Source organism: Brassica rapa, chromosome A06, assembly GCF_000309985.2.
Source record: "Brassica rapa cultivar Chiifu-401-42 chromosome A06, CAAS_Brap_v3.01, whole genome shotgun sequence".
NCBI classification, from domain to species: domain Eukaryota; kingdom Viridiplantae; phylum Streptophyta; class Magnoliopsida; order Brassicales; family Brassicaceae; genus Brassica; species Brassica rapa.
In genome coordinates, this window is record NC_024800.2 from 1,103,897 (window position 1) to 1,124,542 (window position 20,646).

The 20,646-nt window shown below is 27.9% G+C and overlaps 1 protein-coding gene and 2 long non-coding RNA genes across 4 annotated transcripts; 2 read left to right on the top strand and 1 right to left on the bottom strand.

The window, feature by feature from the left end:
* Positions 1–11,118: 11,118 nt before the first annotated feature.
* Positions 11,119–13,480, bottom strand: LOC103871188 (root phototropism protein 3). Its single transcript, XM_009149416.3, has 2 exons — positions 12,464–13,480; positions 11,119–11,885 (listed from the first exon to the last, which is right to left on the bottom strand). Exons 1-2 carry the CDS (start codon positions 13,229–13,231, stop codon positions 11,298–11,300), a joined length of 1,356 nt encoding a protein of 451 aa, XP_009147664.1. The 5' UTR covers positions 13,232–13,480; the 3' UTR covers positions 11,119–11,297.
* A 441-nt stretch (positions 13,481–13,921) lies between these two features.
* LOC103871189 lies at positions 13,922–15,967 on the top strand. Its single transcript, XR_633500.2, has 2 exons — positions 13,922–15,558; positions 15,662–15,967. It is a non-coding gene; the product is annotated as an uncharacterized LOC103871189 (long non-coding RNA).
* Positions 15,968–17,770: 1,803 nt separating this feature from the next.
* LOC103871192 lies at positions 17,771–20,421 on the top strand. Of its 2 annotated transcripts, XR_004448295.1 has the most exons (5): positions 17,771–18,685; positions 18,780–18,913; positions 18,998–19,103; positions 19,191–19,258; positions 19,364–20,421. It is a non-coding gene; the product is annotated as an uncharacterized LOC103871192 (long non-coding RNA). The 2 variants fall into 2 exon arrangements; XR_004448294.1 differs by having other exon boundaries at positions 17,776–18,685; positions 19,191–20,421.
* Positions 20,422–20,646: the final 225 nt, after the last annotated feature.

A 20,646-nucleotide genomic window follows, 5' to 3' on the forward strand; every position in this document is an offset into this window, starting at 1 on the left:
TGTAAATTTTTGTTAAATAAAAATATTATTACCAATAAATCTAACTACATTTCAACAAAAAAAAAATATTGAAATATAAAATCAATAAATTTTATATTAAAATTATAAAACGACACTAATTTTGAAACGAAATTTTTTATCCTACAACGACAACTACACTATGACAAAAAGAGTATAATTCTACAATTTCATTTGTTCATACATAATTTAAAACTAGGTTTATTCCAACTAACTCATTAAGTTATAGCTTTTCGAAGGAAAAACAAACTGAGAAAGACATTTTATAATGGTTTCAAATCTAGTTCAACGTTAGGGGATTCAATCTGTTTACTTTTAATCTGGGATATTAAATACAAATTAAACTAATTTATCTTAGAAACCCTAATCTATTAATTTATATTATGGCGTTGATTCTTTCAAATACATAAAACTATAAAGGTTTCAAATACATATATAGAAGTATACAACTAACCTAAAACATGATATTCTTAACCAAATCAATGGTAGTATGGTAATAAAGGTTGAAAGACGTAAACTCGTTAGTTTTACATTCGATCGCTGGCGTAAAAATTATTCACTTATCTGCAATTCTGAATTACCTAATTAATTTTAGTAGGTCGTTTTTTAAAAATAAAATATAATTTTTAATATTAATATATATTAAATGAAACTTTCTACTCATATAGGTTTATGATTATTTGTATTTTTATATAACAAAAAAAATTAGAAAATTGATTACAAAACTTTTTAAACCAAGATTTTTAACAGTTTTAATAATTTATAGTTGTTTTAAAAATTCAAATATAACAGATACAAAGAATCTAATTTTTAACAGTTTTATTATATGATTAATATAATTTTTTAATTTATTTTAATAATATAAATAAGAATGATAAATGATACACAAATTTTTATCAAATCTTTTATTATTCCAAATCATTAATTATCAAAGATATTTTAAGCATATTAGGTAATTCTATAGCTCTTATTTAAGAAAATAAAAAATAATATTTTTTGAATTACTAATTGATTTTACAGTTATTTTTGGGAAGTATATTATATGTTTAGATGGACAAACTTATTTTTCTACGGAATCTAAGTGTGATTTTAGTGATGCCACATATCATAACTCACAAGTTGTAATGTTTCTCAAATAATATATAAGGGATATGTATATATATAAAAAAAATCATTTTTCTTATGTTGCAACCTTATCAAAAGGTTGTGTAAGAATTTGACACATAAGCATATTTTTAACATAATAAATTGTCTCAAATTCTCATCTTCTTATTATTTAAATAAAACCTATTAAAAAACATGTAATAATCCATAAGTTTTTTTAAATTAGAATTACATTAAAATTCCAATGACATTATGGTCGTGTATGTTTGTGCATAGTTGAGGACAACGCTAAGAGGTTTAGGTGTGAGTGACAGATTATAGTGCATTGAACTTCAGTTATATTGTTTATGGACTTCGGTTAAAGAGGTACTATTGAGTCAAACATGTTAACTATAGCCTAACATAAAAGACATAACATCCTAATAAAAATCAATCATAAAACAAGTTGATGTGGTGTCACTACAATGCTTGAGGAATATAAGGCATCACACTCTAAAGAGCTGGATTGACTTTTTCTCTATAGATTTCTTTCATGAGTTGGCATTAATTTTCATTTTTGACACTATATCATTTGAATTTATATGATTCAAGTTACCTCAATTTTTAGATAAAATTAATTAAAAATACTTATTCTGGTTAAACTAATTTGTTTTGGCAAATATGTATTTGAACCCAACAATTTTCTACAATATCTGGAAAATCAATTTTAGAAAAATAAAATGAATTATTCAAATATTTTCAAACTTAGTCAAAATCATTATATTTTTTTTTGAATGAATGTAAAACTTATTCAATTAAATCTTGTGTTACATCAAATGCCTCTATGCTATGAATGTTTTAAAGAATGAACAAATGAAATTCGCAAATCATCTTCATCTACTCAAAACTATGTATAACATCTGTAACAATCCAAATACATGAATCAACATACCACTACACAATATAGTGAGAGTGCTCTTTGTTAAAATTAATTTAGTGATCGTTCATGTAGTGATTTAAAATATATTGATAGCCATATCTAAAGAGTACACTATATATATGCGTTAACTTAATCCATATTTCATATTTAGTCATCTGTTTTATCTGTTAATAGACTTAAATTATCTGCTATCATTCGATTATATATTTGAAAATAAACCTAGACTAGACTAGTTCATCAAATTACTTATGTTATGGGAAAATTCATACTACCCCAAATTGTAGCTGTTTAATGTATTAAATCATTAAATGTGTATTAGATCAACTTAGAGATTTTTATTAAAAAAATTGATAAAAAGAAAGAAACATATACATTTTATTAGTTTCTTTTTTTCTAAATAGAAATCGGATGCACATGAATTAAAACAGAACTTAGATTATTATAATATATACACGAGGATAATTATACAACATGTTTTAGCTTTTTGAAATGGAAATTCTTAATTATTAAAATATAAAAAGATAATATCATCTCTATTTATTGGATATTAATAATAATAACAACAACAACAACAACAACAATAATAATAATAATAATAATAATAATAATAATAATAATAATAATAATAATAATAATAATAATAATAATAATAATAAAGATAAAGAGAACGGTATGAAATTATGCCAACATTTTCATACATCCACTTTCAGCTTTCTTCTTTCATTTTTTATTTTTTTGCACCGGTCTTTTTTTTCTTGTCTTTACCGGTTTTTCCATCATCCTTGATATTTATTCCATCGGCTTTCAATTGTTTTTCTCGACATTCTTCGGTACAATAAGGAGCGTCACTGTATTTTTATCATACAAAACCACAATATTTTATTCATCTACCGTAAATCAACTAATACAAATAATAAAATAAAAATACGTACTTGTACATGTAGATATCTGATTTATTTGGATCTATCATTTTCTTGCAAAGGATACATTGATTTGTGAAATAGCTTATGTTGTGTGGATCTCTTCGATGAGCCATAAGAATGCCTTACAAATTATTTGACTGAAGTTAGATGGGAAGAAAGAAGTTTCAATCATTAGTGTATCTTATATACTAAAACAAAGCTAGCCCACTATATCATTTTCAAACTTATCCAATAATAAATGGTAAGTTATTTTTAGATTTGTTTCTTAAATATATATATTAGTTTAAGTCATATTAAATATTTCTGTATAAGAAAAGTTAAAAATAAAGAATAAGATATTCTTCTATGTATGAAATTTTTTATGAAGCAGACATAACAAAATTATATAATATTAATATTATCATATGTATATATATATATATATATATATATATATATATATATTAAGATTTCATTTTTCTTATGTTGCAACCTTATCAAAAGTTTCCTAACAACTTGACACGCTAAGCATAATTTTTTAAACATATATAATAATTTTCTAAAATTCTCATCTTGTTATTATTTAAACCAAAGCTATTAAGAAAACATATAATAACCCATAAATTTCTAAATCAAAATTACATTTTAATTCCAGTGACATGATGGCTGTGTATGTTTGCGCGTAATTGAGGATGTCGCTAAAACGTTGAAGTGTGAGTGACATATTATAGTGGATTATAGTTCTGTTATCTTGGTTATGGACCTCGAGTAATTAAAGAGGTTTTATGAGTCAAGTCTATTGACTAAGGTAACATGAAAGACACAACATTCTAATAAAAATCAATCAAACCAAACTGATGTGGCATCACAACAATGTTTTAGGAATATGACATATCACACTCTAAAGAGATGAAGTAACTTTATTTATGTAGATTTCTTTCATGGGTTAGCTTTAGTTTTCATTTGATACTATATCATGAGAATTTATATGATTTAAATTACCTGAATTTTGGGGTAAAAGTAATTAATAGTGCTTATTATAGTTAAACTAGTTTTTTCTCAAATATGTATATGAATCCAACAATTTTTCTACAATATATGGACTATCAATTTTAGAAGAAGAAAATGAATTGTTTAAATATTTTCAAAATTAATCAAAATCATCCTCAGCTACTCAAAACTATGTATAGTGATTTAAAACCATATCTTTTTTTTTGTCATCAATTTATACACTCATATTGATTCTGTGAACCAAACCGGGATATCTTGATCCATGTGAACGACGAAAATATTATGTGCATTATATATATATATATATATGCATTAATATTTATTTTAATATTAGTTCATATGTATTTTAAGCCATATCTTAAAAGTACATTATATATATGCATTAACTTAATCTGTATTTTAATATTTATTCATCTGCTTTTTCTGTTCATATAGCTTTAACTTATCTGCTATCACTCAACTATATATTTGAAAATGAACCTAGTCTGGTTTATCAAATTTACTTTTTTATGGGAAAATTTCATACTACCCCATATTTTAGTTGTTAAATTTATTAAATGTATATTTGCAAAACTAAGAGATTTTTCATAAAAAATTATGAACAAAAAGTATACATTTTATTATTTTTTCTAAATAGAAATTGGATGCACCTAAACTAAAACAGAACATAAATTTTAATAATATATACAAGAGGATAATTATATGACGGGTTTTAACTTTTTGGAATGGAAATTATTAATTATTTAAATATAAAAATATAAAAATATAATATCATCTCTATTATTGGATAATAATAAAAATAAAAATATTATTATTATTAAGAGGACGAAGTTATATGAAATTATGTCAACATTGTTACTGGTTCACTTTCAACTTTATTTCTATTTAATTCATCTTCTCTTGTTTTCACTTTTTTTTCATCGAACTGTTTTTTTGGCTTCATCGGCCTTCAACTGTTTTTCATCGGCCTTCAATTGTTTTTATCGACATTCGTTGTTAGTGAAGGAGCGTCACTCTATGCTATGAATGTTTTAAAGAATGAAAAATGAAATTTGCAAATCATCTTCATCTACGCAAAACTATGTATAACATCTGTAACAGTCCAAATACATGAATCGAACATACCACTACACAATATAGTGAGAGTGCTCTTTGTTAAAATTAATTTAGTGATCGTTCATGTAGTGATTTAAAATATATTGATAGCCATATCTAAAGAGTACAATATATATATATATATATATATGCGTTAACTTAATCCATATTTAATATTTATTCATCTGTTTTTTCTGTTAATAGCCTTAAATTATCTGCTATCATTCGATTATATATTTGAAAATAAACCTAGACTAGACTAGTTCATCAAATTACTTATGTTATGGGAAAATTCATACTACCCCAAATTGTAGCTGTTTAATGTATTAAATCATTAAATGTGTATTAGATCAACTTAGAGATTTTTATTTAAAAAATTGATAATAAGAAAGAAACATATACATTTTATTAGTTTATTTTTTTCTAAATAGAAATCGGATGCACATGAATTAAAACAGAACTTAGATTATTATAATATATACACGAGGATAATTATACAACATGTTTTAGCTTTTTGAAATGGAAATTCTTAATTATTAAAATATAAAAAGATAATATCATCTCTATTTATTGGATAATAATAATAATAATAACAACAACAACAACAACAATAATAATAATAATAATAATAATAATAATAATAATAATAATAATAATAATAATAATAATAATAATAATAAAGATAAAGAGAACGATATGAAATTATGCCAACATTTTCATACATCCACTTTCAGCTTTCTTCTTTCATTTTTTATTTTTTTGCACCGGTCTTTTTTTTCTTGTCTTTACCGGTTTTTCCATCATCCTTGATATTTATTCCATCGGCTTTCAATTTTTTTTCTCGACATTCTTCGGTACAATAAGGAGCGTCACTGTATTTTTATCATACAAAACCACAATATTTTATTCATCTACCGTAAATCAACTAATACAAATAATAAAATAAAAATACGTACTTGTACATGTAGATATCTGATTTATTTGGATCTATCATTTTCTTGCAAAGGATACATTGATTTGTGAAATAGCTTATGTTGTGTGGATCTCTTCGATGAGCCATAAGAATGCCTTACAAATTATTTGACTGAAGTTGAATGGGAAGAAAGAAGTTTCAATCATTAGTGTATCTTATATACTAAAACAAAGCTAGCCCACTATATCATTTTCAAACTTATCCAATAATAAATGGTAAGTTATTTTTAGATTTGTTTCTTAAATATATATATTATTTTAAGTCATATTAAATATTTATGTATAAGAAAAGTTAAAAATAAAGAATAAGATATTCTTCTATGTATGAAATTTTTTTATGAAGCAGACATAACAAAATTATATAATATTAATATTATCATATGTATATATATATATATATATATATTAAGATTTCATTTTTCTTATGTTGCAACCTTATCAAAAGTTTCCTAACAACTTGACACGCTAAGCATAATTTTTTAAACATATATAATAATTTTCTAAAATTCTCATCTTGTTATTATTTAAACCAAAGCTATTAAGAAAACATATAATAACCCATAAATTTCTAAATCAAAATTACATTTTGATTCCAGTGACATGATGGCTGTGTATGTTTGCGCGTAATTGAGGATGTCGCTAAAACGTTGAAGTGTGAGTGACATATTATAGTGGATTATAGTTCTGTTATCTTGGTTATGGACCTCGAGTAATTAAAGAGGTTTTATGAGTCAAGTCTATTGACTAAGGTAACATGAAAGACACAACATTCTAATAAAAATCAATCAAACCAAACTGATGTGACATCACAACAATGTTTTAGGAATATGACATATCACACTCTAAAGAGATGAAGTAACTTTATTTATGTAGATTTCTTTCATGGGTTAGCTTTAGTTTTCATTTGATACTATATCATGAGAATTTATATGATTTAAATTACCTGAATTTTGGGGTAAAAGTAATTAATAGTGCTTATTATAGTTAAACTAGTTTTTTCTCAAATATGTATATGAATCCAACAATTTTTCTACAATATATGGACTATCAATTTTAGAAGAAGAAAATGAATTGTTTAAATATTTTCAAAATTAATCAAAATCATCCTCAGCTACTCAAAACTATGTATAGTGATTTAAAGCCATATCTTTTTTTTTTGTCATCAACTTATACAGACTCATACTGATTTTGTAAACCAAACCGAGAGATCTTGATCCATGTGAACGACGAAAATATTATGTGCATTATATATATGTATATATGCATTAATATTTATTTTAATATTAGTTCATCTGTATTTTAAGCCATATATTAAAAGTACATTATATATATGCATTAACTTAATCTGCATTTTAATATTTATTCATCTGCTTTTTCTGTTCATATAGCTTTAACTTATCTGCTATCACTCAACTATATATTTGAAAATGAACCTAGTCTAGTTTATCAAATTTACTTTTTTATTGGAAAATTTCATACTACCCCATATTTTAGTTGTTAAATTTATTAAATGTATATTTGAAAAACTAAGAGATTTTTCATAAAAAAATCATGAACAAAAAGTATACATTTTTTTTTTCTAAATAGAAATTGGATGCACCTAAACTAAAACAGAACATAAATTTTAATAGTATATACAAGCGGATAATTATATGACGGGTTTTAACTTTTTGGAATGGGAATTATTAATTATTTAAATATAAAAATATAATATCATCTCTGTTATTGGATAATAATAAAAATAAAAATAGTATTATTATTAAGAGGACGAAGTTATATGAAATTATGTCAACATTGTTACTGGTTCACTTTCAACTTTATTCCTATTTAATTCATCTTCTTTTGTTTTCACTTTTTTTCATCGAACGGTTCTTTTGGCTTCATCGGCCTTAAACTGTTTTTCATCAGCCTTCAATTGTTTTTATCGACATTCGTTGTTAGTGAAGGAGCGTCACTCTATTTTTATAGTACAACAACACAATCTTAAATTCAACTACCGTAAAGCACTAATGTAAATAACAAAATGAAAATACGTATTTGTATATGAAGATATCATCAATATGTGGATCTTTTTTTTTCCTGCAAAGGCTACATTGATTTTTCAAATAGCTTATGTGGTATAGATCTGTTTAAGGAACCATAAGAATGTCTTATAAATTATTTGACTGAAGTTAGATGCGGAGAACTATATGCTACAACAAAGCTTGTGAACTATATCATTTTCAAACTTATCAATAATAATGCTATTTTTTTCTTAACTATGTATATTAGTTGAAGTCATATTAAATATTTCTTTATAAGTGAAATTAAAAACAAAGAATAAGATACTCCTATATGTTCTAAAAACTAATATGACTAAGACGTGAAATTTTTTTATCCAATTAATATTATCATATGTATACATATATAATAAATTTTCATTTTTCTCATGTTGCAATCTTATCAAAAGTTGGGTAACTTGACATATAAGCATAATTTTTTAAACATAATGGATTGTCTCAAATTCTCATCTTCTTATTATTTAAATCAAAACTGTTAAGAACACATGTAATAATTCATATGTTTTTTTAAAAAGGAATTACATTTGAATTAAAATGACATGATGGCGGTGTATGTGTGCGTGTAGTTAAGGACGGCGTTAAAATGTTGAGGTGTGAGTGACAGATTATAGTGGATTGTAGTTCAGTTATGTTTTTTTCTGGACCTCGAGTGAAGGGGTTTTATAAGTTAAGCATGTTAATTAAGGCCTAACATGAAAGATACAATATCTTAATAAAAAACTATCACTAACTAAGTTGATGTGGCATCACTAGAACCCTTTAGGGATATGATGTATCCAGCTCTAAAGAGTTGGAGTAACTTTATTTATTTATATTTCTCTCATGAGTTAGCATAAATTTCACTTGACACTGTATCGTTTGAATTTATATGATTCAAATTACCTGAAATTTTGGATAACAGTGATTAAAATACTTATTCTGGTTAAGTTAATTTGGTTTAGCAGCTATGAATATGAATCCAACAATTTTCTATGATAACTCAAAGCTATGAATACTGATTTGTAACTGACGAGTTACATGAATCAACATACCACTACTCAATATAGTGCCAATGTTCTTTGTTAAAATCAATCTAGTGATCGTTCATCTAGTGATTTAAAATATATTAACAGCCATATCTAAAGAGTACACTATATATGGATTTAGTTAACCTTTATTCATATGCTTTTCTGTTCATAGTCTTAACTTATCTGCTATCACTCGATTATATATTTGAAAATGAACCTAGTCAACATATATAGACTATTTTATTAAATTATATTATATTATGGGAAAATTCAGATTATCTCAAATTTTAGTTTTTAAATTTATTAAATATATATTAGAGAAAATTAAAGTTTTTTATTTTAAAAAATCATGATAAAAAAGAAAGAAACATATATCTGATTCACTCGATTATATATTGGAAAATGAACTTAGTCAACATAGACTATTTTATCAAATTATTTTTGTTATGAGAAAATTCAGATTATCCCAAATTTTAGTTGTTAAATTTATTAAATGCATATTATAGAAACTTAGAGATTTTTATTTACAAAAATTATGATCAAAAAGAAAGAAACATATATATATATTTAATATATTTTTTTTGTTACTTTTTATAAATTTAAATCTGTTGCATATGAATTAAAACAGAACCAAAGTTTTTACAGAAATTCTTAATTATTTAATTATAAAAATCTAATATTATCTCTAATTTATTGGATAATAATAATAAAATAATAATAATAATAATATTAATAATAATAATTAAGAGGACGGTCTTATGTGAAATTATGCAAACATTGTCATTGGTCCACTTTTAATATCTTCTTTTTATTCATTTTCTCTTCTTTTTTTGGCATTTTCTTCTTTTCTTAATCGGCCTTCAACGTTTTTTTTCAAACATTATTCGGTACAAACTGTATTTTTTTTATGATACAACAACACAATCTTTAATTGACTACTGTAAAACCACATATATAAAAATGAAGATGAAAAATACGTCCTTGCAAAAGTTACATTAATTTGTTAAATAGATTATGTGGTGTGGATATGTTGGATGAGCCATAAAGACTGCCTTATAAATTATTTGACTGAAGAGAAAGAATTTTCGGTCATGAGATTGTATCTTATATACTAAAACAAAGCTTGTGAGCTAAGTTATCCAATAATAGATGCTAAGTTATTTTAGATTTGTTTCATAATTTGGTATACTAGTGTAAGTCACATGTTAAATATTTTTTTATAAGTAAAATAAAAGCAAAGAATAAGATATTTCAATATGTATTAAAAATTATGACTCAGACATGACAAAATTTTCTCCAATTAATAATACCATATATATATATATATATAAAGATTGATTATTTTCTCGTGTTGCTACCTTATCAAAAGATTGTGTATTAACTTGACACATAAACATATTTTTAAAAAATTTAAAAATTGTCTCAAATTTAAAATAAACCTATTTAAAAAAACATGTAATAATCCATAAGTTCTTTTTAAAAATCAGAATTACATTTTAATTTCAATGACATGATGGTGGGTGTATGTGTGTGTAACTACGTTAAGAGGTTAAGGTGTGAGTGATAGATTATAGTGGATTGTATATATGGACTTCGAGTAAAGAGATTTAGTGTGTCAATCTTGTTAGCTAAAGCCTAACACGGAAGATACAATATCCTAGTAAAAATCAATCCTGATAAGGAATATGACGTGTCTCACGCTCTAAAGAGATGAGTAACTTTATTTATATAGATTGATAGATTGGATACAAATTGCTCAAATATTAATTTTAACTTATTAGAAAACCAAATGTTTTATTCTAACTTTGAGATTATAAAAGTACAAATGACAGATAGTTATATCAAGAATGTTTTGGGCTTGCACTTTACCCATGTATACCCAGTTACCCACTTTGCAGCTGATGCCGAAAGCTTGAAGAGGACATGTAATGCTTTGAAACCATGTGGTTGAAGGTTAAACAGACAAACCAGGTATAGAATAAGCTAAGAGAGGAAGTTTCATTGCATTCTCTTTTCATAAAGATCCCAAAAAGCAAGAAGAATGATTTAATAAGCTTGACCCACAACTCATCGATATGCCTTATTAGCAATGAAAATATACAAGTAATAGCTTGACAAGAGCTTCAAAATAAAGAACAACAACAACAATAACGCAAAATAAATAAGGACATGATGAAAAGAAAAGAAAAGAAAACAGAGTTTTCTTTTTTCAAGACATTGATTTTCTCCACCTAGAAGGTGTTCTTCCTTTGACAAGCTTTGTCTTCATATTACTAGGTGTCTGAGTCTCATACCCAAAGTATTCTTCTCTTTCTCCATTTTCACCAAACTCTTCACCATTCTTATCCAAAACGCTAACGCTAAAACCACTTCTAAACCCCAACTTCTTCCACCTAAAAAAACCTTTACTCCCACTACTACATTTCTTCTCAACCAGCTTCTCTAACTGCGTTTGCATTGCTTCAAACTCGCTCTTGAGCTTTGCCATATCCTCTTTCAATCTCTTAATCTCCATCTGCTGGACATTCATCTCGCGTTTGGACATGCACCGAGCTGGACCTGACTCTGAATAGTGTGAACTAGAAGGGTTTGGACTGAACGTTAAGCCACTCCAATCATTGTTGTTGTGGCGGCTCCGACTCATCTTCGCCTGCTCAGTGAGTAAAACTTGAATAACAGTTCTAACCGGTAAACGATCATTCTGCGCAACGTGAAGAGATGCTTCCACTGATAGCTTCTTGCTGTCTATTAGTCCACAAAGTCTCTTCCTTTCTTGCTTGGTCACTTTAGGATGTGCCTAAACAAATAAAACCAACTCTAATGAAATCAAACCCATCACAAATTATGCTTAAAGATTCCGACTTTGAATTGCCAATCTACTCATTGTCAATACTAGCTCTGAACAAATTAACCGAAACCAAACCAAATCGAACTGAAATATCAAAACCGAACGAATGGACATTCAAACATTAATTGTTTATATACTTCAAATATTAATCATGTTCAATTTTGGAATAACACAATATACTAAAAATACTATTTATAAACTGAATAAAAAAGAACTACCCGATACTTTTAATCTAAATATCTAAATTATCCTAATTCTTACTATAATTATCCAAAAAAAAACAGAATGAACCCGAACTGGATTGATTTTTCTTTTTTGAATAGCCGGTTCTTAATCTGGTTATCTGTACCAAACAAAAAAAATCGAATCAACCGAACTGAATTAAAAACAAATGTTATAAAATACTCGAACTGATCCTAAATCTCCATAACCGAAAAAATGAAATATCGGTCCGAAAAGCGAACAGAACACCGAGGGCTGGCTAGTCAATACTTTTGAATTAGAAACTCATAAAACTTGACATTTACCTTGAGGTAGGTGTCAATTGCGCGGTATAAGCCATCTTCTGTACCACGAGCATGGTTAGGGAGAGCTTCGGCTAGAGAAATAAACTCCGAGAGACTTAAATCGCCGTCAACGGCTACTTCAGCTAAGTAAGAGTCGACAAGCTTCGCCACTTTAACTAGAGAAGCACCAGACTTGACTCCTTCGCTATCTAACCCTGCGAACTTCTTAACCAAACGAGTCACTAGCTCAACGTCTAACAACGTCCCGCACGTGTGACTAAACGAAGGTATCATCAGCTCCTTGAGGGAAGCTTGGTCAAGCTGCCACGAAACCCTCCCCTCGAGCTCCGCCCTGTAGCTATCATCTGCTCCGACAAGGTTCGCCGTCCTGAGGAGACGGAGGAGGAAGTCGCAAGAAACAGAGTCTTTCTCCGGAGGGATGATTCCGATGAGTGTTTCCACGTAGAAACGTTTCTTCATCACAAACGCCGTTACTGAGAAGCTCTCCGACTGCACTTGCTGCGGTTGCGGTTGTTGGTTCGGACCATCGGGGCTTGTTGTGAAGATGTCGGAGAGGTCAGGGAGCCACTTGGAAGCGTAATGAGTGATGATGGAGCCGATGAGATCGGGACGGACACCTTTGGCTTTGATCTGGGCTATGGTCTTAACGAAATAGTCAATGTCGTGAATGCTACTTTCGTCTAATAAAGAACATTCCATCTCTCCGACGGTGGTTGCCGGAGATTTGACGGAGACGGTGGCAGATTCCGGCGAAGATGTTTTCTCCATGTCGCTGTTCTTTTCAGTGTGTGCGTGGGAGTGAGTGTGTAAAGTGGGTAGTTTATATAAAACTGTGTAAGAAGAAACTCACGGACGTTGCTCTGTTCTTGAAAAGTCTTGTTCGAAACGTCATCGTCTTCATCATGACTCTAAAGGCTAAACTCCAAAGGATACAACAAACACTTGCCATTTCCTATAAAAACAATCGAGTTAGATCTTAGAAATCCACAAAATAAGACAAGAAAAAAGAAAATAATCTAGACAAATTCTTGAAATTTTCAGTACAATTTTAGGACGTAAAAACATGGTCAAATCGTTAAAAACATTCGGGTTAAACTAAGTGTATTAGATCAACTAGAAAAATGAGTATTATTATGAGTTTGGATCTAAAACCCCTTCATAATCCAAGAAACAGGGTTACAAATATACAATGAATACTGATTTTTATTTAGGTATCTTACTAATAATATAAAAGTTCTTATAAATTATCTTTATATATATATATATTAGTACATAGCCATGAAAAATTAATATTATATGTAATTACCATAATTTTCATTTTTATCATTCAAAACAAAAATACAATGATTTCTTCCCCCCGCTTACTTTTACTGAACATAATGTAAATCGAACTTTAACGATCAATTACTTGTTTCTCAGAACAAACAAATTTACTATTAAAAGACTGAAAACAATAATTTATTCATTTTCTATAAAAAAAACAACAATTTATTCACAAAACAGTCATATAACTTATATCTTACAAAAGTTTTTTAAAAACTATAATCTTGTACAAATAATAATATGATAATCTATGAATGGTTTAAATAAATATTAACTATTTTCAAGTTATGATAGCCCTAATATCACAATTTCCATTTTTACTGTTTTCTTCTTTCAGTGTGATGTTGCAGTGTGTGTGTAAAGACTTAAAGTGTGTAAGCAACTTACGGACGTTGCTCTGTTCTTGAAAAGTCTTCATCGAAACGTCATCGTCTCATCATGACTCTCAAGGCTAAATTCCAAAGGTAAGAACAAATTCTTGCATTTCCAGTTACAAACAAAAAAGAAAGAGCAAATTCTTGCATTTCCTATAAAAAACAATCAAGTTAGATATTAGAAATTCACAGAAATAAGACAAAAAATCCAGACGAACTATTCAGATTTTCAGGACAAGTTTGAAGCTTTCTAGTGATAAACAGAACCCAATTGTTATTAAGAGTTTGATATTTTCTGTTTAAAAGGCTAAAACCTGGCTAAATCATTCAAAATTTTGAATTACACCAGGATCACCATAAGCAAAACCTAAGAGTCATATACTTGAATGACGTTTAGAACGAAACTGGTATTACACAATTTTGGGTTTGAAAAATTACAAGTTTCATCCCAAAATTTTCTGGTAATAAAAAAAAAAATCACGATTAATTGGTAATCATAATCTAACATCATAATTTTCATTTTTTCCATTTGTGTTTAGTACCAAAAAATAAAGTTACGATTAATTGGTTAGGCACTTCACTATAAGCCATTATCAACGTTTGTTTGCATATAGCAAACTTTTGACATTGGAAAAAACTATATGAACTAGTTAGCTAAGTTGTAAAAGTCATAGTCCGCATTATCTAAGTTGTAAAAGTTAAGATGGTTTCACATGACTATAGTTGATTAAGCTTTTGCCAATAATTATTTCCAGACCATCGAGCAACCCTATGAGAATCTGATCAATGATAATGCCAAAACTGATTTTCCGTCATGCCAAGTATTATATAAAATTTGTCTTGCCGGGAGAACAAGAAACGAAAGCCACAAACTTTGTAATCGAAGGACACGAAAACATTGAAGGTAAAGTTTAAAACATGTGTAAAAGATATGAGATGGGCCATATGGCTGGTTCGGGACATAATCCTACCGTTGGAGAGGATTGAGAGGCTGAGAAGAAGATAGAGATAAGAGATTATGTGAAGACAAACTCTTCTTTCAATTCCATTAAAAAGAAAGATATTTTAGAAGAGAACAAATACAATTTTTTAATACGTACAAACATGGGAACATAGACGTGTCGTTAATATTCTCTTAGGACAATTAACGTACGTGTGGACTAAAACTGAGTTGAAAAACAGACAAATGTAATTAAAACCATCTTTTTCATTTGAAGATGATGCATGCACTACACAACATTGTATTGTATGGTCCCATTTTGTTATCTTTTAACCGACTAACAGGTTATGGATGGATCTATGGATTGGTATATTTTTTGGACGAAGTAACCATGTAATTCACCGGGACAGCCTACTTCATCATCATCACTTTCATCCTTCTCGCCGAAGACGAGAACCGTATTATCCCCCGCCTCATTCATGAGAATTGTTTCCCCTCCAAACGTTAAATGGAGGTGTGTGTATATATCTTTATCTATAACCGTTTTGCCACCTTGTGTAGCGGTTCATTCGGGATCTGAAGATGTAACGGATGTCGTTTCGATGATATTCAGAGGGATATTAATGTCACAATTTAAGGTGGCTGAATTTCAAGTTTCTGGCGGTGCCATGAACCTTGCTTTGACGCATTTGAGCTTTGCTTTGAATTCGCTGTCTTTCTATCGTAGAGGCCTCTTTACATTTATCTTGTATGCTTTATTGTATTTGGTTGGAACTCTCCGAATGTTTAAGAAGTAATGAAAGTTGTGTGTCAAAAAAAAAACATGTAATTCAATTTGTGTTCAAAAATATACTTTTTCCAACGCGATTTAGATGGGTTATCTAGTAGAGACAGCCCAAATCAAGTGATAGGCGAGACATGTAAATGTGTTATACCTAGACTCTCAACGGTCTAAAGAAGACAATATTTCCCAAGTATTCTGAAAATCAATAATTATTTGTACTATAACATAGCTTCCGCTACACCAGTAACTCTATCATTGTTCACACTCTAGGTTTTTGGCTTCCCTATGTATCTGTAAAGCAACATCCAGAATTGCTTTACAAAATTGGTCGAAAGAGCATTGGTTGCAATAGCGATAAAAGAAAATGTCAAAGTCTTAAGATTCTAAGTATTTTATGATATCTAAACACTGCCGACCTTGAGATTTTGGGAGCTTTAAACAATTTTAGTAAAAAGAAATTTAGAACAATTTGAAGGCTATGTTCATATGTATTAACTCAAAAATATTTGGAGGGGGCTCAAAACTAATGTTTGATTTGGCTATGCCGAGGATCAACTCTGCTTGATCATTACATCACTAAGCTATATATATGTTTGCTTCTGGGTTAGCTGCGATGATCTTGAGCTTTTCCAGGTCATGTATAGCTTTGCCAACCATTTTATTATCCGGCATTGCAGCCCATTTATCAGCCAAGCCAAAGAGGAGACCGTAGGCAAAAAGGTGAGTCTTGCTTGGCTTCATATCCTCCGGGATAACAAAGAGATGGCCAAACAGAACAAACGGGTCCAAATATCAGTTTCTGATTGAAAATACATGAGAAGTGTGGCAAGACCTCCCATAGATTCACCAAAGAGGAAGGCAGGGAGATGCTTATTCACTTTAACTATACATAAAAAAAAATTAACTATACATAAATTAAAAATATTTTTTTTTGGAACACAAATTAAAAATATTTATCCTTTTTAAACAATACTAGAATTTTTACCCGCACATCCGTGCGGGTAGATTTTCATTTTATAAATATATAATGGATACCATCGCAAAACTTTAAAAGATATTTACATTTTAGTGTTATATATTGTGTAAATCTATATTGTTATCGGTTATGTTTCTTATTTGATATTATTAATGTATAATGATTGGTTTTATATATTTTACTTTATTATTATTTGTTATTAAATATTAATATATTTTCGATTTTGGTAAAATAAATTCATAGTATGAAATAAAAAAATTGAGAATCTCCTTCATTTTTTCTAATTTTTACAAACTGAATACAATACATTTTAAATTTTTATTTAGTTATACTATAAAACTGATATTTTCTTAACATAATCTATATTTCTATGTTATTTATTTTAGTATATTGTGGGATTTTATAAGTAAATATATTATAATAATACTATATTATTAATTATAAAATCAATCGCTGCATTAATTTAATAATATTTTAAAATTTGATTAAGATTTTGTTAGGTTTTTTCAACATATTTTTTATTATTAAAAATAAAATTTAAATTGACAGTTAAAAATTTATTTATTAATATCTATATAATTTATAAGATTTTTTAGAAATGTTATATATTAAATAGATTAACTTAAATAGTCAAATGGATGTAATTGATGAAATAGACCTAGTATAAATTTTTATGATATTTCTTTTAATAAAGAAGATATAGAATATAATTATAACATTGGAAAAATAGCATACACTTTTATTTTATTTTATTTTATGATAAAATTTTATTTAAATTAATGTATAATAGTATATATTATTAATTATGAATTTAATCAATTGTATTAATTTAAATAAAGTATTTTAAATTTTTAGAAATATGTTGTTAGATTTTTTCTCCATGTTTTGTTATAACTAAAAATAAAATTTAAATTTATAGTTAAAATTGATTTATTATTAATATCTTTATGTATTGAATAGATTAATATAAATAATTAAATAAATATAATTATGAAATTGACCTAATAAAACTAGTATGACTTTTTTATGGTAGATAAAAATGGTACGATAATAAATCTAAAACATCTAACATTTGAAAACAGAGACATTATAATTTTGTAAATGACTTTGATTCGTTACTACAAATGACTTCTTACATTATTAACGGAGACATTATAATCTTGCAAATGACTTTGATTCGTTACTACAAATGCCTTCTTACATTTTTTTCCGCAATGTTATGATTACCTATAAGGATGAAATGTAATAATATATGATTAAATTTAAACATACAAAAATGAGAGGGATAAATGATTGATTTCTTCGGCTCACCATTACGCATTTAGTGAAGAGAGGCTGTCATGCTGTAAAGCGTTGAATAGAAACACATTCAATGGAACAAATTGATTCCGTAAAACAAAATATCACTGATGATAAAAAAGAAGCCGTTAAAAAAGGAGATTAAGCATCGAAACAACGCGAAGAAAGGCTCGAGAAAATATAGCCGTTGGAGACAGGAGCCAAAAGCAGTAAAAAGAAAAAGAAAAAAAAATCGTTATTCAAAATATGACCGTTGTGATATTAGTATATATATACTCGTCCCTTGTCCCTTATTTTTATTCAGATTACAAAATACATTACCTCTGAAAAAAGGAACCAAGAAAGTTCCACTCTCACTCTCACTCTCACTCTCACTCTTTCATAGCTAGCTCTTTGATTCGATCTGATAATATATCATGGAAGGAACAACTGCGATGGTTGACCAGACGTACAAGTTCTTGGCTACTGCGATGGTTCGATGGAAGACGTACAAGTGCTGCTCCGTTGATCTCACAGCAGTTCCAAGGTTCTTTATTTTTATCTTTTTTTTGGGAGTTTTGTAATTAGATGAGAGAGGCTGTTGTTCTAAATACTCTTTCTTCTTCTTGTTCATTCAACAGGGACAAAACAAAACGCCTAAGCAGATAGAAGAAAACAAGGAGAACATTCCTCCTCCTAACCACCTCCTCAGCAAACTGCTAGAAAGATAGCTGAGGAATAGGCCGAAAGGAACTAATCAGATAATTGTGAAAAGGTACACTCTTAATAAACATTTCCATACTCGATTCTGGTTTCACGTTCCTTTAGTAATCGTTTTTGTTATGCCTCCTCCTTGCAGGGAAACGAGTCCCAAGAACATACTTTGGCACTAGTCATCATTGTTTTTTTTTTAATAGATTCTAATTCCAAAAGCAACAACTCTGCTCCACAAGGAGAACATAAAGGTACGTTCTGCTTCACGGATGCATATATAAGTTTTCTTTTAAAAAACCCTGGTTCTCAGCTCTTCTTTATGTTCGTTCACTCGTTAGGTTTTATGTCCGTGAGCAAGAGCACGCGAGACTTGTCACTGCCTCATGCCAACACTTTTCTTCCACAGGTAAAACAAACTCTTGATAGTTTCTCTGACTCTATTCTCTCTTACTCTTCTTCGATTTTAAAATTACATTGTTTCTTCATCGATTTCGTTCCATTCATATGATAGTCTATCTACACAGCTATTGAGCAAGATGAAGAGACCATTGAAAAATCTTGAGGTTGCTCACTTGCTCATCAGGTTCCACCTTCTAGCTTCTGATGCGTGTTTGCTAAGGTCTTTTTATATATATATATTTTTTTTTTCAAAATATTTTCACTTGTTTTCTAAGTCTTTCTTTATATATTATTATCTTACAAACTATTTTCACTTTGAAAAAGGTACAGGTGATAAATTTTTAATACATTGAAAAGCAAACCAAACTTTTGTACCTTGTCTTTGGAATTTTCTATGGTTATAATTTATAAATATGCTTTTTGGTATTGTAAATTTGTCACTTGCACTAACTTTCTCGTATTTTATTTTAAGCTTTTGGTATTTGACGTAAAGTGTTGATTTAATTAATTTTTTTAACAATATTTAGTTTTCAAAAGAAAGTTAAATGTTCAATTTTAAAAATGTGAAAACAAACCGAACGTAACATCCTGTCCTATGGTCCTTTAGAGATTGTATAAGTTCAATAAGTTTACACATATAATATAAGTTTAACATTTAATTTTTTACCTTTAATTTTTGGATTTATAAAAATTATTTTCTGCATTGCTTCTGAAATATTTCTATTTCAGAAAAGATAGTAAGTGTTAAATTTTCAAAAATTCTGAAAACAAATCAAACTTATTATGTCTCTACTTTCTTTGTTGTTGTTTATATGTTTAATACTACACGTAATGTAAATTTGACACTTAGCTTTTTAATACATTACTAGATTTGAACTCACACATATGTGTGGATATACATATTTTTTAAAATAATATTTAAAATATAAAATAAGGTATAAAGATATATATTTAATATCAATTTTTTATGTATATAATTTTATGATAATTTTAAAAAGAATTGGGATATACTGTTTAATTTCAAAATTAGTTACTGAGTGAAACATATATAAAGTCTGTCTAGGGATAAACAAAATAATTGCATAATGGAAACATATTTGGCTTTTCTTAGGAATGTTATTGTTTAGATGCATATAATGTTTCTGTTAGAAAATATCATATATACATAAATTTAGGATAATTAGTTTAGTTTTTAATTAATGGTGTAACATAAACTTTTGTATAGTAGATAAAAAAATAGGACTTTAAAGTAATAGATTAGATGAATATTTTGACAGATGTACGTACTAAGTTTTAATTTCTTTTGAACTGTGACTTCTTACAAAAGTTCTGAATCGAACAATCGTATCAAAGTATAATGTCAATAATTTATCTTGTTGCTGCAAATTCTGGACT

Bases quoted from the DNA above. Each gene is read 5' to 3' on its own strand.
- LOC103871188 (XM_009149416.3), bottom strand. From the start codon at position 13,231: ATGGAGAAAACATCTTCGCCGGAATCTGCCACCGTCTCCGTCAAATCT. The intron at 11,886-12,463 runs GTAAATGTCAAG...TTATTTGTTTAG, and splicing joins CAATTGACACCTACCTCAAG to GCACATCCTAAAGTGACCAA.